Below are 27,422 nucleotides of genomic sequence, written 5' to 3' on the forward strand. Positions count from 1 at the left end.
ACTAATCTTCTTACTGATCTCTGTCTCTCTTCTGCCTCCTCCGCGGCACTCTGTCCTGTAGTTTCTCTGTGGCTATGCCAGCAGTGCTTACGGCCCATCATCTACCCCTCCTGCAAAGGTAAAGTCATGGTCTACGACCTCCTGTCTGCTTCCCTCTGTGTTGTGTCTATGGTGTCTCCTGTGCTGTGTCTATTGTGTAGAAATTTGGAAGCTGAGAGCGATAGAATGTACTGTTCTGTGTTAAGAATTCACGCTTTTTTTTCTAAACTAGAGTTCCCTGTCGCTTTAAACCCAAAACCAAACATATATAATATTGCAGCTTACCGATTCTTACATGTGATGGCTGCATTAGTTTTCTTTTTTAGGCTTTCTTTTATTTTCATTTCATAAGTCTGTTGCCTCTCCAGTAGAATGAATCAGATACATTGATGAGACAAAACAGTTAACACTGGCAGGGGTGCTTACAGCGATCAGCTTTTATTTCTGTATGCAAAACCTTATCCTAAAAAGGAAAAAACTGAAAGCTGCAACTGCTTATAAAGTGTGAACCGGAGCTTAGCTTCAATTTGTTAGTGTATCTAAATCTGCTAATACATCAAACACTCCCCTCCCCCCCAGACTGACAATGCTGCTGTTCAAATGTGCCCCCTGTGCTCCTTCATCCAGAATGGGGTCATTCCTATGCAGGGGGTGTGTTACTGGCCAGATCACCAGGTGAAAACAGAGGGGGGGAAAAACCTACAAAAGAAAACTAATGCAGCCACCACATCTAATGATCGGTGAGGTGAAATATATTACAGATTTGGGTTTGGGTTTAATACTGCTTTAATGGAAGTGCTAGAAAGTCCCACATGTAGGACATGCAGCCCTGGTAATCATGTAGCCTACCCTCCACATACCGATCCTCGCAGGCTCTCTCTCTCCCCCTCCCTCCTCTCTCGCTCTCTCTCCCCCTCCCTCCTCTCTCGCTCTCTCTCCCCTCCTCGCTCCCTCTCCCCCCCCTCCTCGCTCCCTCTCCCCTCTATCTACCCCCCCTCTCTCCTTTCTCTCTCTCTCTCCCCTCTATCTCCCCCCTCTCTCTCCCTCCTCTCTCTCCCTCCCTCCCCACTCTCTCTCTCCTCTCCCCCCCTCTCTCTCTCCTCTCTCCCCTCTCTCCCCCCTCTCTCTCCTCCCCCTCTCCCCCTCCCTCTTCCTCTCTCTCTCCTCTCCCCCCTCTCTTCCCCCCTCTGCTCTCTCTCTATCTCTCCCCCCTCCCCCCTCCTCTCCCCCCTCTCCCCCTCTCTCCCCCCTCTCTTCTCTATCTCTCTCCCCCCTCTCTCCCCCCCTGTCCCCCCCTCTCTCCCCCCTCCCCCTCCTCTACCCCCCCTCTCTCCCCTCTCTCTCCTCCCCCCCCTCTCTCTCTCCTCCCCCCTCTCTCCCCCTCTCTCTTCTCTCTCTGCTCTCTCCCCCCCCTCTTCTCTCCCCCACTCTTCTCTCCCCCACTCTTCTCTCCCCCCTCTTCTCTCTCCCCTCTCTGCTCTCCCCCCCCCTCTTCTCTCCCCCCCTCTTCTCTCTCCCCTCTCTCTCCCCCCTCTCTCTCCCCCCTCTCTCTCTCCCCTCTCTCTCTCCCCTCTCTCCCCCCCCCTCTCTCTCTCCCCTCTCTCCCCCCCCTCTCTCCCCCTTCTCTCCCCCCTCTCTCCTCCCCCCTCCCCCCTCTCCCCCCCCCCTCTCTCCTCCCCCCCCTCCCCCCCCCTTTCTCTCTCTCTCTCTCTATCAAAAAATATATTTCAAATGTTTCAAAGAAACTAAAAAAAAAAATCCAAAGGACATTTGGATTGTTCAGAAGATCATTTAATAAATATGTTGTTCAAAAAGTAATACACTTAAAGCACGATCAAACCCAAAAATGTCATATACTTCAGCTTACCAATCATTGGAGGCGATGGCTGCATTTGTTTTCTTTTCCTCTGTTTTCATCTGGTGATCTGGCCAGCAACATATCAGAGCGCCCCCACTCTGGAAGAAGGAGCACAGGAGGCACAACAGCACTGTCAGTCGGGGAGGTTTGTTAGATGTACTAGCAGATTTAAATACACCAACAAATTGACACCAAAATCCAGCTCACACTGTATAAGCAGTTACAGGTTTGTTTGTTTTTTCCTTTTTTTTTTTTTTACAAAGGTTTTACATGAATAAATAAAAGCTGATCATTGTAAGCACCCCTGTCAGTGTTCAATGGCTTGTCTCGTCCCTCTAACTGATACACTCCCCTGGAGAACTTGTTTTTTTGAAAAACAACAGACCTACTGGCTGGATCTCCTGATGAAAATAGAAGTAAGAAAGCCTAAAAAAAAAGAAAACGAATGCAGCCATCACGTCTAAGGTTTGATAACCCCGCAATATTATAAATGTTTGCTTTTGAGTTTCTTTCTGCTTTTAAGTCTTCAAACCCAAAAATGTAATATATTTCATCTTACCATTTATTGGAGGCGATGGCTGCATTTGTTTTCTTTTCCTCTGTTTTCACCTGGTGATCTGGCCACAGGAGCGGAATGACAACACATGGGGCCCCCGGGCAATAGGGATCATGGGGCCCCTGTGTCCTCACCCACACTCTAACCACACCCAAAAAATCCTATGAAAGGTACCAGGGGCATCTCATGGGGCCCCCTACTGACCCCGAGCCCTTGGGCAGTGCCCGAGTTCCCAAATGGTCAGTCCGACCTTGTCTGGCCAGTAACACATCTGTATTAGAGCGCTCCCACTCTGGACAAAGGAGCACAGGAGGCACAGCAACATTGTCAGTCTGGGGGGGGGGATTGTTAGATGTACTAGCAAATTTAAATACACTAAAAAATTGATGCCAAAATCCAGCTCAAACTTTCTAAGCAATTACAGGAAATGTTTTTTTTTTCCTTTTTTTTTTGTACAAAGGTTTTACATGAATAAATATACGCTGATCATTGTAAGCACTCCTGTCAGTGTTCAATGGCTTGTCTCATCCCTCTAACTCAGGGGTGGGCAACTGTGGCCCTTCAGCTGTTGGTGAACTACAAGTCCCATCATGCCTCTGCCTTTGGGAGTCATGCTTGTAACTGTCAGTTTTCAAATGCCTCATGGGACTTGTAGTTCTACAACAGCTGGAGGGCCACAATTGCCCACCCCTGCTCTAACTGATACACTGGAGAACTTGTTCTTTTGATAAAAACAACAGACCTACTGGCTGGATCTCCTGATGAAAATAGAAGTAAGAAAGCCTAAAAAAAAAAAGAAAACGAATGCAGCCATCACGTCTAAGGTTTGATAAACCCGCAATATTATAAATGTTTGCTTTTGGGCAAGGGCGCACTGTCCATTTGAGCACTCGGGCACCACCCGAGGGCCCGAGGTCAGTAGGGGGCCCCAAGAAATACCCCTAGTACCTTTTATAGGCTTTTTTGGGTGTGCTTTGAGTGTGTTCAAGGACACAGGGGCCCCATGATCCCCTATTGCCCGGGGGCCCCATGAGTTGTCAGTCCGCCCCTGCTTTTGAGTTTCTTTCTGCTTTAAGTCTTGGTGTGAATATGGTCCAACATATCTGTTAGTCTTGAACCATCATGAAGCCTGTGGGGAGTTGGGGACAGCTTGGTGGAATCAGAAGGATATTCAGTTCTAAGTGAAGGGCTTCGTGATATGAGATATGATATGATATGATATGATATGTGAGAAAAGATAAAGCAATGAGAATAGTGCTGCAAAACCTAAAACGTCCATGTGATGGCGCTAGTGAGCCCTACTGATAAATCCTATCAATGGGGATAAAAGGAAGTAAGTGTGTTGAGGCCACAGCAGGATTAGCCCGGGATCACACTAGTGCTGCCACATAATCAGGCTTTTTTTAGTGCACTTTTTTTTAGCATGTACTTGGGCATTTTAACACGTGTTTGGATGCATTTTTTTTTTTTTTTTGCTTTTTTTTTTCATTGGAGGAAGAGACTGGACCCTTTCCAAAAAAACGCACCGGGTGAAAACGTGGAGATGTGAACCTGTCCCTTAGGAAATCATGTTAAACGGACTGCTGTGTGTTTCTGCAAAACGCAATGGAAAACGCATAGGTGTGAACCTAGGTTGATGTAGAATGTATCAGTTAGATGTACTAGCAGATTTAGATACACTAACAAATTGAAGCTAAGCTCCAGTTCACACCTATGTGTTTTCCATTATGTTTTGCAGAAACGCACAGCAGTCCGTTTAACATGATTTCCTAAGGGACACGTTCACATCTCCACGTTTTCACCCGGTGTGTTTTTATGGAAAGGGTCAGGGACTTTTTAAATCGCAAAATGTTGCATTTTTGGTTCAATAGACTTCAATGGAGATGCTGCAGCAATGCATGTAGTGCATTTTTTACGCGTTTTTGATGCATTTTGCATTGTGATCTGCCCAGCATAAGTTGGAGGGCCCGGGGTCAGTAGGGGGCCCCATGAGATGCCCCTGGTTCCTTTTTCATAGGCTTTTTTTAGTTTGGGCAAGGACACAGGGGCCCCATGATCCCCTATTGCCCGGGGGCCCCATGAGTTGTCAGTCCGCCCCTGGACCTGGCACTCCTGATTCCCGGTCACCTGATCGCTGTCATAGCCCCTGATTGGCTATCACAGTGATCAGTCACTGAAGCCCACCCCCGTGTTTTCTTTTTCTCTGAATGGAGGAGATACTTTCTATCTCTCTCGCTCCTTGCAGAGAGAAAAAAAAACTGTGTAAAGAAAAAAAATACAGGCGTACCTCGGTTTACGAATTTAATGAGTTCCCCGGGACGTTTCGTATTGCGAAAAATTCATAAACCGAAACGCGGTTTCCTATAGGAATGCATTGAAAGCTAATTATTCCATTCCAGAGGTCAGAAAAAACTAAAAATAAAGTCTTTTATCTGTCAAAACTCTTTATAAAGTGCACTTTAAAGGCACGGAGCCGGTGCTATAACCCTCCCAGGTGCAATGCATCCTGGGGGAACTCACTTCCTATTTCGAAAAAATATTTTCAATAGATTTTAATTCGTAATTCAAACTTTCCTGATATATATCATTGACTAACAATACTCATGGATAAATTACCCATTGCACATTGCGGTCTTTAAAGGTGGAAACCTACAACACCCTCTGCAAGAGATCACTTTTATGCCTAGGAGGACTGTGAAAGCACTTTCACCTACCCGACCCTCCACTCCTGCAGCTCCTCTGCGCTGCTAGGCAGGTCCCTGTGGCCTCCTCTCACCTTTACTTTGGCAGGGTAAGCTCACCAGAAGTCATCAAAGACCAAAAACCCTTCATTTGAAGGGAGGACACCAATAGACGGTCCACTGTTGGAGCACCATCTGCGGGGGAGCGGAGGATCAGGTGAGTAAAAATGCTTTTCTTGTCCCCACTCCCGCTCACCTCACAGTAGTGTCCTCTGCCCCCCTTTACATCAACCCCCCTCACACAGTAGTGTTCTGTGCCCCCCCCCCCAAAGCAGTGACTTCTGCCCCCCCCCCCTCACACAGTAGTATCCTATACCCCCACCAAAGCAGTGTCCTCTGTTCCCCTTCACAGCACCCCTCCTACTGTAGTGTTCTCTACCGCTCTAGTCCCACCCACACAGTAGTGTCCTGTACACCCCCTCCCCAAATCAGTGTCCTCTGCCCCCTTTACATCACCCTCCACTAACACAGTAGTGTCCTGTACCCCCCAAAGCAGTGACCTCTGCCCCCCCACAGTAGTGTTTGGTAACCCCCCTCAAAGCAGTGTCCTCTGCCCCCTTCACATCCCCCCCACACACAGAAGTGTCCTCTGCCCCCCCCCCTCCCCACAGTAGTGTCTGGTACTCCCCTCAAAGCAGTGTCCTCTGCCCCCTTCACATCCCCCCCACACACAGAAGTGTCCTCTGCCCCCCCCTCCCCACAGTAGTGTCCGGTACTCCCCTCAAAGCAGTGTCCTCTGCCCCCTTCACATCCCCCCCCCCCCCACAAACTCACACAAGTGTCCTCTGCCCCCCCCTCCCCACAGTAGTGTCCGGTACCCCCGTCAAAGCAGTGTTCTCTGCCCCCTTCACATCCCTCCCCACGCACGCACACACACAAGTGTCCTCTGCCCCCCCCCCCCCTCCCCACAGTAGTGTCCGGTACTCCATTCAAAGCAATGTCCTCTGCCCCCTTCACATCCCCCCCTATGAACACACACACAAGTGTCCTCTACCCCCCCCCCCCCACAGTAGTGTCCGGTACCCCCCTCAAAGCAGTGTTCTCTGCCCCCTTCACATCCCCCCCCCATGAACACACACACGTGTCCTCTGCCCCCCCCCCCTCCCCACAGTAGTGTCCGGTACCCCCCTCAAAGCAGTGTTCTCTGCCCCCTTCACATCCCCCCCTATGAACACACACACAAGTGTCCTCTACCCCCCCCCCCCACAGTAGTGTCCGGTACCCCCCTCAAAGCAGTGTTCTCTGCCCCCTTCACATCCCCCCCCCATGAACACACACACAAGTGTCCTCTGCCCCCCCCCCCCCCACAGTAGTGTCCGGTACCCCCCTCAAAGCAGTGTTCTCTGCCCCCTTCACATCCCCCCCCCCCATAAACACACACAAGTGTCCTCTGCCCCCCCCCCCCCACAGTAGTGTCTGGTACCCCCCTCAAAGAAATGTTCTCTGCCCCCTTCACATCCCCCCCCCCCCCACGCACACACACACAAGTGTTCTTTGCCCCCCCCCACAGTAGTGTCTGGTACCCCCCTCAAAACAGTGTCCTCTGCTCCCCCCCACACATACCCAGAAGTGTCCTCTGCCCTCCCCCCACAGTAGTGTCCGGTACCTCCCCTCAAAGCAGTGTACTCTGTGCCCTTCACATCCCCCCCCCCACCAGGGGCGGACTGACCATTTGGGAACTCGGGCGCTGCCCGAGGGCCCGGGGTCAGTAGGGGGCCCCATGAGATGACCCTGGTACCTTTTTCATAGGCTTTTTTGGGTGTGGTTTGAGTGCGGGCGAGGACACAGGGGCCCCATGATCCCCTGTTGCCCAGGGGCCCCATGAGTTGTCAGTCCACCCCTGCCCCCCCCCCACACAAACACACCAAAAGTAGTATCCTGTCCCCACCCCCCAAAAGCAGTGTCCCCTGCCCCCCTTCACATCACCACCACCACCCCCCCCCCCCCACACACACACACACAGAAACTCAGCAAAGAAATCTCATCTGCAGGCGACTTGGAAATGATATCATTTGTCAGATTGTAGTTCAGCGCAGATGTTATTGCATGAGTGTGAGAATCGGGTGCTCTTTGGATTTTTGGGATCATTTCTGCATGACATTGTCATTTCTGGCAGCAGTGAAAGTTGTCAGAACACGGCCCATTGTCTCTGTTATTTCCTTTTTCCGCTCTTAGAATTGTTATTGTGTATCATCACTTTCATATTTCTCCGATAACAGTGCTGTCAGTGCCTCTGAGGACATGATTGTAACTCTGTAACTGCTGGTCACCTACAGGGGGGTTCCATCATGACTGCTAGGGGCCCGCAGTGTCCATGTATGACACAAGAGACATCCTATAACTCAGATCTCATTGGTAACTTAGTATTCATCATTCAAGCTGAGGTTTAGTCACCTTCTATTTTGCTTTCCCTGGTTCATCCCTCCCTCCTCCTCATCAACATGCTAATGACATGTATTAACCACTTCAATTCTGGACACTTTCACCCCCTTCCAGTCCAGGCCAATTTTCAGCGCTATCACACTTTGAATGACAATTGTGCGGTCATGCAACATTGTACCCATATGAATTTTTTAGCATTTTTTTTGAGACAGATAAAACTTTATTTTGGTGGTATTTATTCACCACTGGGTTTTTTTTTTTTTTGCTATGTAAATGAAAAAGTTAAACAAATTTTGAAAAAAAAGTGTTTTTCTTATACAGTTTTGCAAATAAATAATCTTTCTTTATAAATCTTGGCCAAAATGTATTCAGTTATCTTTTTAGTAAAAAAAAAAAAAATGACCCAAATTCGTTTATAACCAAAAAGTATAATTTTTTAAAAAATGTTTTACATTTTTATTTTATTTTTTTTATTATTTTAGTTTTTATTTTTTTTTACATACTGTCACCCTAGCAGTACACTGTCACCATAGTGACACTACTACTTGGGGGGGGGGGGGGTGATGAAGATTTTTTTTTTTTTTTTTACACTGATTGCTTTTACACCCATAAAGGCAATAATTTCTCCTTCTCTCTGGCTGCATTCCTGCAGGCATTGACAAATACTGGGAGAGCTGTGATTGGTCACAGCTTGTCACATGTTACAAGGCTGTTGTGAATAGCCTTGTACCATGTGACCTCTGTGATCATTCACAGATTTCACACGTAGTAAGCAATGATGTCACAAGTGACATCATTGCTTACTACTATTCATGTGATCACTGACTGGCCAATCAGTGATCACATGATTGGGACCTCACGCAGAGGTCCCGTACAGCCATCGGTGTTCCACTGTGTCCGAAGGACACAGCGGGCACCGGATCACGGTGCTGCGTTCTCCCAGGGAGCGCACAAGCAGGGAGCGAGGAGGCCATTTATGCCCCTGCACTGCTCCCGTCCAGCCTGTCCTCAGGGCACAGCAGGCACCAGATCACTGTGCCGTGCACTCCCAGGGAGCGCACACAGCCTGAAAATGCAGGCGTCGTTTATGAACTGCAACCCGCTCCTGCAATGCTCCCGTCCAACCGTTTATGTACATGGGCCGGACAGGAAATGGTTAAATTAACCTTATTTTATACCCAGTGATGTCATAACTGGGTCCCTGTGCTTTTCTGGGCAATGCAGGCAGATCATGGCTAATGAAAGGGGCTGCACATAGCTTTCTGAAAACAACAGATCACCCTAGTTAAATGTGATGCTGAGCCTCCATGATTTAAAGAATTGAAATCCAATGAATGAAAGGGACAGTCAGGCTGGTGGAGGAAAGTGCTAGCTAATGCTGGATGTCCTCCAGTCAGGAAATGAGAGGGATGGGTAGAATAGGCAGTGGGGAGTTTTTTTTACATTAATGCTAGGAATTCAGTAAAGGTAAAAAAAAATGAAATTTAGAACCACTTCAGTCTTTTAGTAGCACAAACTGACTGCAAACTGAGCATGTGCACTGGCTGCCAACACTGTTCTGCAAAATCCCCAACTGCATTGGGGACATAGACAGGAGGGGGAGACAGAGAGCAGCAGGATCAGCCAGGATTTTTAGCAGAATCCAGAAAAGGAATCCCATAGTGATGGAGTGAGTATGAATAGCGTGTAATACAGCATTTATTGATCGTTTTCTATGATGTGGGTTTAGTGACACTTTAAAAGTTTTTTTTAAATTAAAATAATAAAGTGTTATACTACCTGCTCTGTGCAAGAATATTGCACAGAGTGAGCCCTCTTCTTTGGCAGCCCTCCCGCCAGTGCTGTCTGCTCCTCCTTCCCTTGGGTGCCTCCTTAGCAAGTCACATGCTATGCGGGTACCGATGCAGACTTGCACCCAAGCTGGGCTGTGTGCATCCATAGACACACACAGCACCAGCAAGCCACACCCCCAGATCCCTCCTCACAGGAGTTTGGTTTACAACAGCTGGATCCTAAGGCTCCCACTGCCCTGTGGGACCAGGAACTGAGAGGAGAGGTGCTGCAGCCACTACAGTGCCTGAACAGTAACAGGAGTCAGGTAAGTGTTTAGGGTGGGGGAAGGGTAGGGTAGATAGTGGGGAGTTTTTTTTTTACATTAATGCTAGGAATTGAGTAAGGTAAAAAAGAATGGAATTTAGAACCACTTCAGTCTTTTTGTAGCAAAAAATGAATATTGACCAAGTATCTTCGCATCTTTTGTACCTCTTAGGTAAATGTATATGTCTGGGCAAAATGAAAAAAAAAAAGAAATAAAAATGCAATAAAAATCTACAATACATGCACACCACCCCATGGGTATCTCTTTAAACATACTGCCTGTGTCTTAGAACAACAGGGAGGAGAAGCCTCCGTCAATCAAGATGTAATTTCAATAACAATACATGTACAGCACCCCAGGGGTATCCCTTTAAACATACTGCAAGAACAGAAAATCATCACAAGCAGTGGAATTTTATTAAATACCTCTCCCTGTGTGATGGGGATCAGGAGGGGGGATGTACTCTGTAGTCCATCAAAGGAGAGCTGGGCAGGGCTGACACCACAGCAGAGGCAGTATTGCTCCGCCCATAGTAAAAGGGTATCTCAAAGCAAAATTTTTTTCTAGTTTCTAGATAGAGTAAGGAAGGGTTAGACCAGACTTCCACTGACTTGCTGCAGCTTCTAATGCACATTCGGAAGGGCTCACAGTGTGCAGTGAAATCAGAGTAAGCAATTTCAGAACTGAAGAGAAACCGGTACAACTCTGCAGATTGGCTCCGTGATTCACGGAAGAGAGCTCTGTGTTGGTAAACAACACAGAGCTCTGTACAGGCGTTCTTACTTTTTTTTGTTAATTCCTGGCAAAGCAGGAAAAAAAAACCCAACAAGGAGTCGAACACCCTTCCTCAGAGCAATAGAGGAAGGGAGTTCGACTCCCTAAACACGTTAGCACTTTACTCGAGGACCCATGCTGTCCAGGACTGGCATCCTTTGACTTCTCGTCTCTGTTTTTATGACCTTTTTGGCTTGTGAGTATCTTTTTGTATTTTTATAATACATTTCATATTATCACAGTAATGCACGAGGAGAGTGCTCCCTGTTTTGTAATTTTCTTTTGGTGGTATTCAATCACCACTGAGTTCTTTTTTATTATACAAATGAAAAAAGACCAAAAATTTGTGAAAAAAACAAACAATATTTTTTACTTTCTGCTATAAAATATATAACCAAGGGCGGCACCTCAGCAAGTGCAGGATTCCATTTTGAGTGCAGCAAGAGAGATTTGAGTGCCGGTTCTGGTTACTGTTGGATTTACCACCAAAATAATTGTGTGAAAAAAAAAATTGATAGCAATTCCATTTGGGTACAGTGCTGCATGATCGCGCAATTACTAGCTAAAGTCGTGCAGCACCACATAGCAAGAAACGGCCTGGTCATGAAGGTGGTAAAACTTTCCGGAGGGCAAGTAGTTAATTGGGTTTAGAAGGGGTTCCCCTGGACCTGAAAATTATTTCAAGGTGTTCCACGCTGTTAAAAAATGTTGTGAAAGCCTGGTGTAACCTGTTCTTACTCAGAACTAAAAATTGGTCTTGCCTTGAGATACCCTTTAACTATGGGCGGAGCAATACTGCCTCTGCTGCCCTGTGACAGTGGTGTCAGCCCTGCCCAGCTCTCCTTTGATGGACTACAGAGTACATCCGCCCTCCTGATCTCCATCACATAGGGAGAGGCATTTTATATAACTCCACTGCTTGTGATATTTTTCTGTTCTTGCAGTATGTTTAAAGGGATACCCCTGGTGTGCTGTGCATGTATTGTTATGGATAGTACATCTTGATTGACGGAGGCTTCTCCTCCCTGTTGTTCTAAGACACAGGCTGGAGGGGCGTGACATAATCTGTGACTGGCAGACATCCGCCTACAACATGTTACTGGTAAAAAAATAATAAAGGTTTGATTTCAAATACGTATATATTTGTATGATGATTTAAAAGCGTTTATTGATATTAATGATTTATTTTTGCTCTGTATACCAAAGGCTGTTTTTTTTTTTTTTTTTCTTTATTTTGAGTATGTGAAAAGCAGCAGATAAGCTCCTCCTACATATGTTTACCTGCAGACAGTCTGAGAAAGAGCTGGGTCATGTGACAGCTGTATATTGATTAGGATAAAAGGAACTTAGGTGGGTTTTTTTAAATACTATCATCCACATACAGAAAGAGACCCTCTGTCAGCCCCCCCCCCTAAATAAATGCAATGTACTGTGTCCGTGAGTAAAGGAATTCTCTTCTTTGCTCCTTTGACTTCTTTCCAGAGGCCTCCCAAGTTATTCACTCCACCAGAGCCAGCAGGTGGGATCCAAGTGGGTGTTCCAGGCCACTTACTGGATTTCAGGTAGGTCCAGGACACCCATTGGATTACGGGGTCAGCATCCATTAGAAGTGAGGAGGAGGGTTATCAGTGGTGACGCTGCCTTTACATGATTAGCGGCATCAGGGCCGATGTTTCCACTAGGCAAACTAGGCACACTGCCACCTAGGGGCGCTTGGGGCGCAGCACAGGCCGGCACTCTCTCTGTGTGAGATGCCGCCACTTCATGAATGATCTTTCAGCTTTGGGGAGGTGCAGCAGAGGGGAGGAAGAAAGGACAGAGGAAGATGCCAGGTGTGAGGCGTCTGGGGCCATTGTAACGGCTGAGCTGCAACTCCTTCCGGTGTTCCTCTCAGACTTAGTCCCTTACTGCAAGCCAGCAGGCAGCAGCTGATCACTGTAGAGGTCCAGCCCTTCTCTTCTCATTCATCAGCGGAGGAGGAGCTGCGTCTGCGGAGGAAGGTAATGTCTGATGTCCCGTGTCTGTGTGAGGGTGACCTGGCCGGCCGGCCGGACATCCGTCACATGTGCAATGTGTCAGTGAGTGATGATATCATCACGATAACAATGCTTGCTGTTCTAGTGCCTGCTGCTCTGTGTCAGTGTTGTTGGTGGTGTGTTGTGTCGGATCTGTCAGTGTGGGATCGCTCCGTTCAGCTGCCTGCTGTCACCTCGTTATATCTCCCCCTTTGCCTGGGGAATTCCAGCCTGGGATCTGTCAGAGTGTGGATCCATCATCCTCCACTCACTGCAACTGTCACCCCGCCACTGCCAGCCACAGATACAGTCCGTCCGTGACACTGATTTTATCTTTAATATTGGTGCTGGTGGCATCTTATGGTGACAACGCTGCAGTGCTTGCTTAAAAGAAGGTGCCAATACTGACAGGATTACCAGATATATATATATATATATATATATATATATATATATATAGTGAAGGAAATAAGTATTTGATCCCCCGCTGATTTTGAATGTTTGCCCACTCACAAAGAAATGATCAGTCTAAAAATCGAATGTTCGGTGTATTGTAACTCTGAGAGACAGAATAGCAACAACAAATTCAGCAGAAATGCATGTCTAACAAATGATGCACTGATTTGCATGTTCATGAGGGAAATAAGTATTTGATCCCCTTCACAAAACATAACTTAGTACTTGGTGGCAAATCCCTTGTTAGCAATCACAGAGGTCACATGTTTCCTGCAGCTGGCCAGCAGGTTTGCAAACATCTCAGGAGGGATTTTGGCCCACTCCTCTTGGTAGATCCTCTCCAAGTCATTAAGGTTTGGTGGCTGACATTTGGCAACTCGAACTTTCAGCTCCCTCCACAGATTATCAATCGGATTAAGGTCTGGAGACTGGCTAGGCCACTCCAGGACCTTAATGTGCTTCTTCTTGAGCCACTCCTTTGTTGCCTTGGCCGTGTGTTTTGGGTCATTGTCATGCTGAAAGACCCATCCACGACTCATTTTCAATGCCCTGGCTGAGGGAAGATGTTTCTCACCCAAGATTTGACGGTACATTGCCCCGTCCATTCTCCCTTTGATGCGGTGCAGTTGTCTTGTCCCCTTAGCAGGAAAACACCCCCGAAAGCAGAATGTTTCCACCACCATGTTTCACAGTTGGGATGGTGTTCTTGAGGTCATAGGCAGCATTCCTCCTCCTCCAAACATGGTGAGTTGAGTTGATGCCAAAGAGCAAAATTTTGGTCTCATCTGACCACAACACTTTCAACCAGTCCTTCTCTGCATCATTCAGATGTTCAGTGGCAAACTTCAGATGTGCTTTCTTGAGTAGAGGGACCTTTGTGGGCACTGCAGGATTTCAATCCTTGTCGGCATAGTGTGTTACCAATTGTTTTCTTGGTGACTGTGGTCCCAGCTGCCTGGAGATCATTGACAAGATCCTCATGTGTAGTTCTGGGATGATTCCTCACTGTTCTCATGATCATTGACACTCCACAAGGTGAGATCTTGCATGGTGCACCAGACCTAGGGAGACTGACCATTGTTTTGTGTTTCTTCCATTTGCTAATGATTGCACCAACTGTTGTCACCTTCTCACCAAGCTTCTTGGTGATAGTTTGGTAGCCCAGTCCAGCCTTGTGTAGGTCTACAATCTTGTCCCTGACATCCTTGGACAGCTCTTTGGTCTTTGCCATGGTGGAGAGTTTGGAATTAGATTTTTTGATTGCTCCTGTGAACAGGTGTCTTTTATACAGGTAACAAAATGAGATTACCAGCACTCCCTTTAAGAGACTGCTTCTAATCTCAGCTTGTTACCTGTATGAAAGACACCTGGTAGCCAGAAATCCTGCTGAATGATAGGGGATCAAATACTTATTTCCCTCATGAACATGCAAATCAGTCATCATTTGTTAGACATGCATTTGTTTTGAATTTTTTGTTGCTATTCTGTCTCTCAGTGTTACAATACACCTACCATTCGATTTTTAGACTGATCATTTCTTTGTGAGTGGGCAAACATTCAAAATCATCAGGGGATCAAATACGCATTTCCTTCACTGTGTGTGTGTGTGTATATATATATGTACACTGTGGGAACTCGCTTCAACTGGTAGAGCTTTTCTTATTTAAGCACACAGCAACTCGCTCAGAACACCTCTCTGAGTCCCAGGCCACGAGCAACTCCTTGCTCCAGCCCTGCCTTATTTATACCACCTGTTGGTGGTCATCAGTGGAGCCCAAACTCTGGTCCGGACCCACCTGCTTAACTGTGGCCCCGAAAACCCGGAGTGGACTCCACCTAAACGGTCAGGTATGAGCATATGCGAGGTGACACATAGCGTCCCTCTATCACCTCGCCGTTCATCCTGTCACATATCCCCCCCCTCTGCTCAAGCCCCTGCGGCTGAGCAACTGTCCCAACCAGACAATGGACCCGGGAGAGGGCATCTACATTACTTTGCAGTTTCCCCGCTCTGTGTTCCACTGTGAATTTGAACACTTGTAGCGCGAGAAACCACCTTGTCACTCGACTGTTTTTCTCCTTATTATCACACATCCATTTGAGCGGGGCATGATCAGTAACCAACTTGAACGGTCTTCCTAACAGGTAATATTTCAGGGCCTCCAAGGCCCATTTGATGGCCAAACATTCCTTCTCCACAATGGCATAGTTTCTCTCATGTTTGTTGAGCTTTCTACTTAGGAAGACCACAGGGTGCTCCTCCCCATCTTTGATTTGGGACAGTACCGCACCTAGTCCCACGTCAGAGGCATCAGTCTGTACCACAAACTCTGTTGTGAAATCTGGAGTCACAAGCACAGGTTGAGCACAGCCTTTGAAATGCGGTCTCCGCCTCAGGATTCCACTTAATCATGACTGACCCCCTACCTTTTGTCAGATCTGTCAGTGGGGCTGCAATGGTGGCAAAATTGGGGATAAACCGCCTGTAGTACCCCGTGATTCCAAGAAATGCCCGGACTTGTTTTTTATTTACAGGTTGGGGCCACTTTTGAATTGCCTCAATTTTATTGATCTGAGGCCTAATGAGACCTCGACCAATGATGTAGCCAAGATATTTGGCCTCCTCTAAGCCAATGGCACACTTTCTGGGGTTGGCGGTAAGACCTGCTTCCCGCAGCGAATCTACGACCGCTTGCAAGAGGGACAAATGAGATTCCCAGTCGGGACTGTGGATGACGACATCGTCCAAATAGGCAGCTGCATATTGGCGATGTGGTCTCAACGTCTTGTCCATCATCCTTTGGAATGATGCAGGAGCCCCATGCAAACCAAACGGCATCCGCTTATACTGAAAGGACCCCTCGGGGGTGGAGAATGCTGTCTTTTCTTTTGCAGCTTCCGTTAAAGGAATCTGCCAATAGCCTTTGGTCAGATCTAAGGTGGTTATGTACCGAGCCGTTCCCAACCTGTCAATGAGCTCATCCACCCGAGGCATCGGGTACGCATCAAACTTAGACACACTGTTCAGTTTCCTGAAATCATTACAGAAACGAATGGTTCCATCTGGTTTTGGGACCAACACTATGGGACTCGACCACTCACTGTGAGATTCCTCAATCACTCCCAACTCTAACATGTCCTTTATTTCCTTTGCCACCGCTTCCCGCCTGGCCTCGGGTATTCTATAGGGCTTGACATTTACGCGGACCCCGGGCTGGGTAACTATGTCATGCTGTATGACAGTCGTCAGTCCAGGTAGGTGGGAGAAGAAATCTCCATTTTTCCTCACAAACTCCTTAACATCATCTTGTTGGGCTACTGACAAGGTTTCCGGTACAGGTACCTGAGGGGCCACGGGAACCACGTCCTTTTGGGGGCTTGGTACTGCCAACAAACTTTCCCTGTCTTTCCAAGGTTTTAAGAGATTCACATGATAGATTTGTTCGGGTTTCCTTTTTCCTGGCTGGTAAACTTTATAATTTACTTCCCCCACTTTCTCCCTAATTTCAAAGGGACCTTGCCACTTTGCGAGGAATTTACTTTCCACGGTGGGGACTAGCACCAGCACTCTATCCCCAGGGTTGAAGGTACGGATCCTGGCACCCCGGTTATAAACCCTTCTCTGGACCTCCTGGGCTTGCTCCATGTGTTCCCGAACAAGTGGCATGGCAGCTGCGATTCTATCCTGCATCTGTGAGATATGCTCGATGACACTTCTATAGGGCGTGGACTCTGTCTCCCAGGTTTCTTTTGCAACATCTAGCAATCCCCTGGGTTGTCTACCATACAGTAGTTCAAAAGGTGAATATCCTGTAGATGCCTGAGGTACTTCCCGTATAGCAAACATGAGATATGGTAGCAAAAAATCCCAATTTCTCCCATCTTTGTCCACCACCTTTTTTAACATATTCTTAAGGGTCTTGTTAAACCTCTCCACAAGCCCATCGGTTTCGGGGTGGTAGACCGAGGTACGGAGATGGGAGATTTTGAACAATTTGCATAACTCTTTCATAACTCTAGACATAAATGGCGTGCCCTGATCCGTTAATATCTCCTTTGGAATACCTACACGACTAAACACCCGGACAAGCTCTTTGGCGATATTTTTAGCGGAGGTATTACGCAAGGGGATGGCTTCAGGATATCGGGTGGCATAGTCAAGTATAACCAGTATGTGCTGATGGCCCCGGGCAGACTTTACTACTGGACCCACTAGGTCCATGCCCACTCTTTCAAACGGTACTTCAATTATGGGTAGAGGTACTAGCGGACTGCGAAAATGGGGTGAGGGCGCAGAATATTGACATTCCGGGCATGACTCACAATGTGCTTTGACGTCTCCATGTAAGCCTGGCCAAAAGAATCTCTGGGTTATTCTCTCCTTTGTTTTCTCTACACCCAGGTGTCCACCCATTATATGCCCATGGGCTAAATCCAGTACCATCCAGCGAAAGGGTTGGGGGACCACGAACTGTTCTACCACCTCCTCCCCTTGCTTTACCACTTGATACAGCAAGTTATTGTTAAGAGCCATGTAGGGAAAAGACACCGCTACATCATTTTCAACTGGTTCCCCATCAATTATTTTAATGTTTTCACGGGCTCTATTAAGTGTGGAATCTTTCAGTTGTTCCGTACAAAAATCCTCTTTTCTGACCTCTAGGTCAGGCACCACATTCTGTCCACGCTCACTAGAGCCAGCGATCATCTCTTGTTCTATATCCTCAATGTCTGGGGTTGGATCCAACTCCTCCTGCTCCCCAGCCATTACAGAGAAAGGGAAAAGATCTACACCTTCCTCGGACACACCAACAGTTTCCCCTTCCACCTTGCCGTCAAAGGGGTCAGGAGTGAGTTCAGGAGTTTTCGGCGTTTCCCCAGCAGGGGGAGGGCAGTCCTCCTGACTCCCCTCCTTATCCCATAACTTCCAGAAATGGGGAAAATCTCTCCCCACTATGGCTTCATGAAGCAGAGAGGGCACCACCCCCACAGAATGGGTCACAGGGCCCCAGGGAGTATCAATCTCCACTATAGCAGTCTGGTAATTACATGTATCCCCATGAATACAAATAACTCCAATCATGCTAGGGTGTAAGCTTGCAGGGTTTACCAAATCACTCTTAACTAAGGTCACAACACTACCCGAGTCTAGCAGAGCAGTTACTGGCTTTTCATCAATGGCAATCACACACATTTGCTTTTCCATGCGTTTCTGACATGCTGCAGTACATACCACCTGTGCAAAAAGAGACATGAGTTTTCCTAAATAGGCATTTTCACATTGCATAGGTTCATCATTTAAAGGACAGTTTGCAGCAATATGACCTAACGCATGGCAACGATAACATTGTATATGTTCAGTACTTAGACCTCTAAACGGCTTCGGGGACCTTCCTGACCTATTTGGCCAGTCTCTAGGTCCTAAGCCTACAGTCTCATTATCTGACACAATAGTCTTATCATTTTTCCCTGAGCCTTTGGCCCATGGAACAGTCTTACCGGATCTTCCGGATAGTTTTCCACCCCGAGTGACATTGGGGTACGGCCCAGGTGAATGAAAAAAGTCCTCAGCGGCTACATATCTCTCCACCAGGTCCACCAGCTCGTTTGCAGATTTAGGGTCTCCACGGCCAACCCACTTCCTCAAAGTGGCAGGGAGCGCATGTAAATATTGGTCCATGACCACACGCTCCACAATCTGAGGGCCTGACAATACCTCTGGCTGGAGCCACTTTTTGGAGAGATGTATCAAATCGAACATCTGAGATCTGGGTGGTTTGTCAGCCCTGTAATGCCACTGATGCACCCGCTGAGCCCGGACTGCAATGGTGACACCCAGGTGTGCAAGGACCTCAGCCTTCAGTTTTTCATAGTCCTGGGCATCCCCTGGTTCCAGGTCATAATAGGCTTTTTGGGATTCACCTGTCAAAAATGGCGCAAGCAGTCCTGCCCATTGCTCCTTTTTCCATCCTTCCCGAACAGCAACCCTTTCAAAAGTTGAGAGGTAGGCCTCCACATCATCCGCAGGTGTCATCTTCTGCAAAACATAGCTGGCCCGTGCCATTTTCTGCTCCAATGGCAGCGGATCTGCAGATTCCTTCTTTAATTCTAATAGGTGTTGGGCCACCTGCTTAAGGAGCTCTCGGTCTGCTTCTTGGGCCTCCGCAAACTGGCGATTTGTCTCCCGTTGTGCTGCATTGGCCTGCAGCAAGGCTCTTATTATTTCCTCCATCTTCCCACTTGCTCAGGAAGTGCCCGCCAAATCCACCATATGTGGGGTTAGCTCAGGTGGGGGATCTCCTTCCCTGGGACAAAGGTAGACCGCACAGCAGGCTTTCATCAAAATCTGACTGGTTGTCAGCTTTATTTAAAAGGTTCGCAGAAAATAAACAAAACATGAAAATAAACCCTTGCCATCCAGGCACTAACTAAACAAAAGGCGTTTCCTCTCTCAGAGGTGAAGGGCTTCTCCCTGTCACCGAAATGAAACAAAAGCAAACCTTTTCTTGTAGGTATAGTACACACACAGCTCTCTCAGAACACCTCTCTGAGTCCCAGGCCACGAGCAACTCCTTGCTCCAGCCCTGCCTTATTTATACCACCTGTTGGTGGTCATCAGTGGAGCCCAAACTCTGGTCCGGACCCACCTGCTTAACTGTGGCCCCGAAAACCCGGAGTGGACTCCACCTAAACGGTCAGGTATGAGCATATGCGAGGTGACACATAGCGTCCCTCTATCACCTCGCCGTTCATCCTGTCACAACACACACACACTGCTCAAAAAAAGTAAAGGAACACTTTTTAATCAGAGTATAGCATCAAGTCAATTAAACTCCTGGAATAGGATCTGGTCAGTTAAGTAGCAGAGGGGGTTGTTAATTTAATTAACACCAAAGCAGCTGAAACCGATTAACAACAGGTGCACTAGATGGGCAACAATGAGATGACCCCCAAAACAGGAATGGTTTTACAGGTGGAGTCCACTGACATTTTTTCCCTATTCATCTTTCCTGACTGTTTTTCATTTGGCTAGGGTCAGTGTCACTACTGGTAGCATGAGGCCATACCTGGACCCTACAGAGGTTACACAGGCAGTCCAATTCCTCCAGGATGGCACATCAATACGTACCATTGCCAGAAGGTTTGCTGTGTCTCCCAGCACAGTCTCAGGAGCTTGGAGGAGATTCCAGGAGACAGGCAGTTACTCTAGGAGAGCTGGACAGGGTCGTAGAAGGTCCTTAACCCATCAGCAGGACCGGTATTTGCTCCTTTGTGCAAGGAGGAACAGGATGAGCTCTGCCAGAGCCCTACAAAATGACCTCCAGCAGGCCACTGGTGTGAATGTCTCTGATCAACAATCAGAAGCAGACTTCATGAGGGCGGCCTGAGGGCCCGATGTCCTCTAGCGGGCCCTGTGCTCACTGCTCGGCACCATAGAGCTGGATTGGCATTTGCCATTGAACCCCAGAATTGGCAGGTCCACCACTGGCACCCTGTGCTTTTCACAGATGAGAGCAGGTTCACCCTAAGCACATGTGACAGACGTGAAAGGGTCTGGAGAAGCCGTGGAGAACGTTATGCTGCCTGTAACATGGTTCAGTATGACTGGTTTCATGGTGGGTCAGTGATGGTCTGGGGAGGCATATCTGTGGAGGGACACACAGACCTCTGCAGGCTAGACAATGTCACCCTGACTGCCATGAGGTATCGGGATGAAATCCTTGGACCCATTGTCAGACCCTACACTGGTGCAGTGGGTCCTGGGTTCCTCCTGGTGCACGACAATGCCTGACCTCATGTGGTGAGAGTATGGAGGCAGTTCCTGGAGGATGAAGGAATTGTTACCACTGAATGGCCCCCACGCTCGCCTGACCTAAATCCAATAAAACACATCTGGGATATCATGTTTTGGTCCATCCGACACCGCCAGGTTGCACCTCAGTCTGTCCAGGAGCTCAGTGATGCCCTGGTCCAGATCTGGGAGGAAATCCCCCAGGACACCATCCGTCATCTCATTAGGAGCCTCCCCCGACGTTGTCAGACATGCATACAAGCACGTGGGGGCCATACAAACTACTGAGGACCATTCTGAGTTGCTGCAATGAAATTTCAGCAAAATGGACTCGCCTGCTGCATCATTTTTTCACTTTGATTTTCGGGGTGTCTTTGAATTCAGTCCTCTGTAGGTCGATCATTTTCATTTCCATCAAACGATGGGGCGTCCTAACATTCCTAACACATTACCCATCCATATCAGTATAGATATCCAGCAGGAGATTTTCCCCATTGAGATCTGATGGGTTTTCAGAGTGTTCCTTTCATTTTTTGGAGCAGTGTATATGGATATTGAAATAACATATATAACGAATAATAATGTAGTTCTACTGTAGTGGTTTCGTACAAAGCAGCCCGGATCCTCCTCTTCTCAGATCTCCCACCGGTGCTCCTGGCCCTTCCCTCCTGTCGGGTGCCCCCGCAACAAGCAGCTTGCTATGGGGGCACTTGAATAGGCACGCTCCTGAGCCATGGTTTTGTGTGTCCATTCACCCTGCCTCTGTCTCTCCTGATTGGCTCACTGGCTGTGATTGACAGCAGCGGGAGTCAATGGCTCAATAGCCAATCAGGAGTGAGAGTCCCCAAGGAACTGAGTCTCTCGTGGACATCGCTGTGGATCGTGATGGGGCTCAGGTAACTGTTTGGGGGGGGGGGGGGGGCTGCTACACACATAGAATGCATGAAGGTAAAGAACCTTTAGCTTTTACAACTGCTTTAAACCTTTTGCTGTCAGAGCCGGTTTGTACATTATTTTGCGCACATGCTGAAGAATGAATGTAACGAGCTAAAGATGAGTTCTCTGTGATGCTATGGGTTTGTGTTGGGAGTGAGAATGAACACAGAAATGCAGCCCTTGCCAAGTGTGACACTGCAGCCAACTTCATCCCAAGGAGCTGCAGGAACCTCTGTCAGTGCTGTGTACAGTTGCAAGAAAAAGTATGTGAACCCCTTGGGATTACGTGGAGTTTTGCATGAATTGGGCATAAAATGTGCTCTGAACGTCATCTAAGTCACAACAATAGAAGAACACAGTCTGCTGAACATAATACTACACAAACATTAGATGTTGCCATGGTTTAATTGCACATAACATGTAAACATTCACAGTGCAGGGAGGACATTTTTAATGGGAAATTTTTAAATATGTTGCACACATTAAAATCTTCATGTTTTGCTAAAAAATTACTTTAAATTATATATTTTAAGAAAAGCAGAGGCCCCATAGAATAAAAGGGTGGCAGCTGAAATTGTATTATATCACACGTTGTTTTACACAATAGTTTATCAAACACATATATGTTCAGCAAACAAAATAACAAATTCATTTTAGTGCAGACAAACACAATAAAACACTATTTTTTGAGCCTTAAAATTGTGTGTTCGTGAATTGGCAAAAGATGACAGTACCAAATATTTTCTATAGGTGCATTTGAAAGCCTTTACAGGTTATCAGTTTACAGTTGATACATTATGGCCCTAGAATCACTGCTCTCACATTTGCAGCAATTCTTCATACATGTGGTGTAGTTGCTGCTTACATACACATATGTGTGCGTGTACGTTTGCATACATCTCCAAAATACGCCCGTTCCTAACTCCTGAAACCACAAAGCAACTCATTCACTCCCTTATCATATCACGACTTGACTTCTGCAACTCCCTCCTCGCCGGCCTACCTCAACACAGGCTATCCCCACTTCAGTCGATCCTGAATTCTGCGGCCAGACTCATCCACCTCACCAACCGTTCTGTATCCGCCACCCCCCTCTGCCAATCCCTCCACTGGCTTCCGATTGCACAATGCATAAAATTCAAAATACTGACACTGACGTACAAAGCTATCCATAACACTGCTCCGAACTACATCACCGACCTGATATCCATCTACCACCCAAAACGCACTCTCCACTCCTCACAAGACCTCCTACTCTCTAGTTCCCTTGTCTCCTCCTCCCATGCCCATCTCCAGGACTTCTCCAGGGCCTCCCCCACCCTCTGGAACTCACTACCCCAATTCGTCAAACTGAAAACCTCTCTCTTCAGGGAAGCCTACCCCGCCCTCACCTAATTGCTGATCTCCTCCGCTTTTCCCACCACTCCATCCCCCACAGCTATTTCCTCCCGTACCACTCTCCCCTCCCTCCTAGATTGTAAGCTCCAAGGAGCAGGGCCCTCGAACCCCTCGTGTATTGCATTGTATTGTTATTGTACTGTCTCATGTTCTGTCTCCCATTATAATGTACAGCACTGAGCGAACTTTTGGCGCTATATAAATACTGTATAATAATAATAATAATGCATCACCCAGCATCATCTTTCCTCCCCATCCTGAATATCCCTTGCCCGCTCCTCTCATACATCGGTTCTTTCAAACATGGAAATAGAAGGCATCCACCCATCAAGGTATTTTGATATTTGCATAATTCTGGCCATACATGGGTTGAAATTCAACCGATTTGTCATCCGAACATCGGACCTAAGAATAATCGGCCGATTTTTGCTCTGTTAGTGAGTCAATGGCACCGGCTGATTTTCGTGGTTCCTCCCCTTTTCGGTGATCGGGCATGTTGGAAAATTCGTGAGAAAGCACCGATTTTCAACTCAATGATGGTCAAATCGTACGATGGTTTTTCCGGAAAGAATGTGCGCATGAGCCGTGACCTGGAAGGAACAGAAGTTTCGCCTGTTATATGGGGTGAACGTTATGACTTTTCGGCCGATTTTCAAAATCATTGATGGCGCCATCGGATTACCGAGCGAATGACGTTTTCAATCTTCGGACAAAAAAAGGGTTCAGAATTCGACCCATGTATGGCCTGCATAACTCCTTCCAAGAGCCAGAGGGCTCTTGAGAGGAGTGGCTGAGTCCGGGTACTGGGATGTTTTCAGGAAGCTATGTACAGCACCAGGCCCCTCCCACCAGCGATAATCTGCCTGCATTGCTTAGAGAAGCACAGAGACACGGTAATGTGATCACTGGATTTAAAACAAGGCATGTCATAAAGTGAAAAGGGTTTATTTAAAAACTTCATTAGCATGTTGATGATGGGGGACCGAGGAAGACTAAACATCAAGGGCAAGAATTCTAAACCCCTGCACTCCCCTGGCTGAGACAGCAGCAGGAAAGGGGTTAAGTCATCAGTGTAGTCCAGCACCTCTGCCTCCCTCTGTCCGGGTTTCCCTCTCAGTGACACAGGAGGGAGGAAGAGGCTCTCTCACTCTTATCATCTTTCATTTCCTGACTCCAATTTGTTTGCTTCTAATTCCAATATATATGTGTGTTTTTTTCCCTTTCAGGGGGCCGAGACCAGGAAGCGCTCGCCCACCCTGAGCAGCCAGTTCAAACGTTCGTTGGAGCTGCTGATGAGAACCCTGAGCGTGTGTCAGCCTTTCTTCGTACGATGTATAAAGCCCAACGAGTACAAGAAGCCCATGGTAAGTTCGCCCTTCAGTGGGGTGCTCTTCAGAGGTCACTTTATGGGGTCTTAGCTTCGGACTTGCACACTGAATATATATCAGCCTTTCTTCTGATGCCTATAGAGATTTCTGGGTGTCCGAAACCTTTTCAGAATGTTTGCTGTGTAAGCGATGCCCCTTAACTGACTAACTTAAGTCGCAAGTTTTCGGGACGCCATAGATCCCTTCTTCCTGTGTTATCATCCAAAAGTCCTCATGCACACTGCCCATATGGAAGAAAAATATATTTTTAAAATATTATTCCCATATATATATTGACATATATTTGAAATACTAAAATTTTGGGCACATTCAATATATTTCAAGAAATATATATAAATGTTTTTTCATATATTTTGTAATGTATAAAAAACACATTTCAACATACAGTTTATATATAATGCATTTTTTTATATTACAAAATATATGAAAATATTTTTTCAAATATATATATATTTGTTAAATATATCCTTCAGATTTTTTTTAACATATAAAAAAGTCATTTTAACATATATTTGTAAATGCACTCCAAAAATTTAGATTTGTATTTTTTAGGACATACAGTATATTTAAAGATGTATTTTGAAAAATATTTTTCATATATTTTGTAACAAAAACACATTTCAACATACAGTGTGTGTATATATGTATATATATATATATATATATATATATGCAGCACAGTGGCTAAATGGTTATGGTTAACACGTCTGCCTGGCAGTACTAGGGTCGTTGGTTCGAATCCCAACCACAGCACCACCTGCCTGCAGTTTGCATGTTCTCCCTGTGCCTGCGTGGGTTTCCTTCGAGTTCTTCCGGTTTCTTTCCACACTCCAAAGACATGCTGGTAGGTGAATTGGCTCCTGTCTAAATTGGCCCTAGTATGTGTATGTATGAATGTAAGTTAGCGACCTTAGACTGTACACCCCTTGAGGGTTAGGGACTGATGTAAATGTACAATATATATGTAAAGCGCTGCGTAAATTGATGGTGCTATATAAGTACCTGAAATAAATAAATAGATAATATTGAAATATATTGAATATGGCCAAAATTGTAGCAGTTCAAATATATGGCAATATATTCGGGAAGAATATTTTTAAAATATATTTCAAATATATTTTTCTTCCATGTGGGTAGGAGTTTTGATAACGCTGGTAACGTCAGCTGTGTAAAGTCATGTTAAAAACATGAGTTTTTCAGCTTTTTTTCCAAAAATGTATATTTGTATTTTTAAAAGACATACAGTATATTTTAAAATGTATTTTGAAAAATACTTTTCATATATTTTGTAATAAAAAAAACACATTTCAACATACAGTGTATGTATATGTGTATATATATATATATATATATATATATATTTATTGAAATATATTGAAAATGGCCAAAATGATAGCATTTCAAATATATGGCAATATATTCGGGAAGAATATTTTTAAAATATATTTCAAATATATTTTTCTTCCATGTGGGTGAATGTTTTGATAACACTGGTGATATTAGCTGTGTAAAGTCACGTTAAAAATGTGAGTTTTTAGTGTTTAGTGGCGTTTTGCCACGTTTTGCTGCATTTGCATTTTGTAGCGCTTTTTGACCCCCCAATAAATATTTTTTGGGTCAAAAAAAGTCCAAAAACACCGGTTTGTGGCATTTTGCCACCTTTTCAGCGTTTTTCTGTGTTTGCATTTTAGCGTTTTTTTTAACAAAAAAATAATTTTTTTTGGTCGAAAAAAGTCCACAAATGCCGGTTTGCAGTGTTTTACCATGTTTTTCAGCGTTAGAGCATTTTTACAGCTAAGAACCTCCTTTAGGACCCCACTATTTCTGGGTTTTTTTCCAGCCAAAAAACGTCCCAGCCCAAAAAACGTTGATTCCAGTCTATGTGTGTATGGACACATAGGATAACATGCTGGGGGGTTTACTGGCTGTAGAAAAAAAACGTCAGACGCCAAAAACAGCCGCTGTAAAAACATCCAGTGTGCATGAGGACTAAGGCTCCGTTCACAACCAATGTGTTTTTTTTTGCTTTTTGCAGAAACACATTACAGTCCATTTAACATGGTTTCATATGGAACGGGTTCACATCTATGCTTTTTTTTGAGCAGCTGCGTTTTTTGGAAACAGTCAGGGACTTTTTTTTTAAAAGCAAAAAGCAGAGCTCAATAGAGAAGCCTCTGAAATGCATGGTAGTTCATTTTTGCCAAGTTTTGCATTTTTATTCTGGCCAGCTACAAAAAAAAAATTCCACTTTAACAAATAAAAAAAGAACTGAACAAAAATGCAAAAAAGCGGTAAAAACGTGTGTAGAAAAACGCAGAACAAATTGCAAAAAGCATCAAACTCAAAATGTATATATGTGAACGGAGCCTTGTGCTTGAAAAGGGGACTTAAGGCTCCATTTGTAGAGATGTTGAGCCACAATACAAATCCCGGCAGCAAGAATCTCCTGAATGGGATTGACAGCTGTGCGCAGATAGCTGCAGCCGGGATTGACAGCTGTGAAGAGATAGCTGCGGCCGGGATTGACAGCTGTGAAGAGATAGCTGCGGCTGGGATTTACAGCTGTGCGCAGATAGCTGCAGCCGGGATTGACAGCTGTGAAGAGATAGCTGCGGCCGGGATTGACAGCTGTGAAGAGATAGCTGCGGCCGGGATTGACAGCTGTGCGCAGATAGCTGCGGCCAGGATTGACAGCTGTGCACAGATAGCTGCGGCCAGGATTGACAGCTGTGCGCAGATAGCTGCGGCCAGGATTGACAGCTGTGCACAGATAGCTGCGGCCAGGATTGACAGCTGTGCGCAGATAGCTGCGGCCAGGATTGACAGCTGTGCGCAGATAGCTGTGGCCGGGATTGACAGCTGTGCGCAGATAGCTGCGGCCGCCACGCCCGTACAGTGCAACTCAGGGGGACCACAGCGATTTGTGCTTCTTCACACAGCCAGAGGCTACCTGCAGTGATCATTGACTGTGCGAACGATCACACATAGC

The 27,422-nt window shown here is 46.4% G+C and overlaps 1 protein-coding gene across 1 annotated transcript in view; it reads left to right on the forward strand.

The window, feature by feature from the left end:
* Positions 1-27,422, forward strand: part of MYO7A (myosin VIIA) — a 305,599-nt gene that overhangs the window by 126,237 nt on the left and 151,940 nt on the right. Inside the window, exon 15 of the mRNA XM_089676754.1 lies at positions 24,272-24,409. Coding sequence (XP_089532880.1) covers positions 24,272-24,409 — 138 coding nt within the window. The remainder of the gene's footprint in view (positions 1-24,271; positions 24,410-27,422) is intronic.

The sequence above is a fragment of the Staurois parvus genome, unplaced genomic scaffold (genome assembly GCF_062004578.1).
Source record: "Staurois parvus isolate SC_StPar_1 unplaced genomic scaffold, SC_StPar_1.0 ptg000173l, whole genome shotgun sequence".
NCBI lineage: Eukaryota > Metazoa > Chordata > Amphibia > Anura > Ranidae > Staurois > Staurois parvus.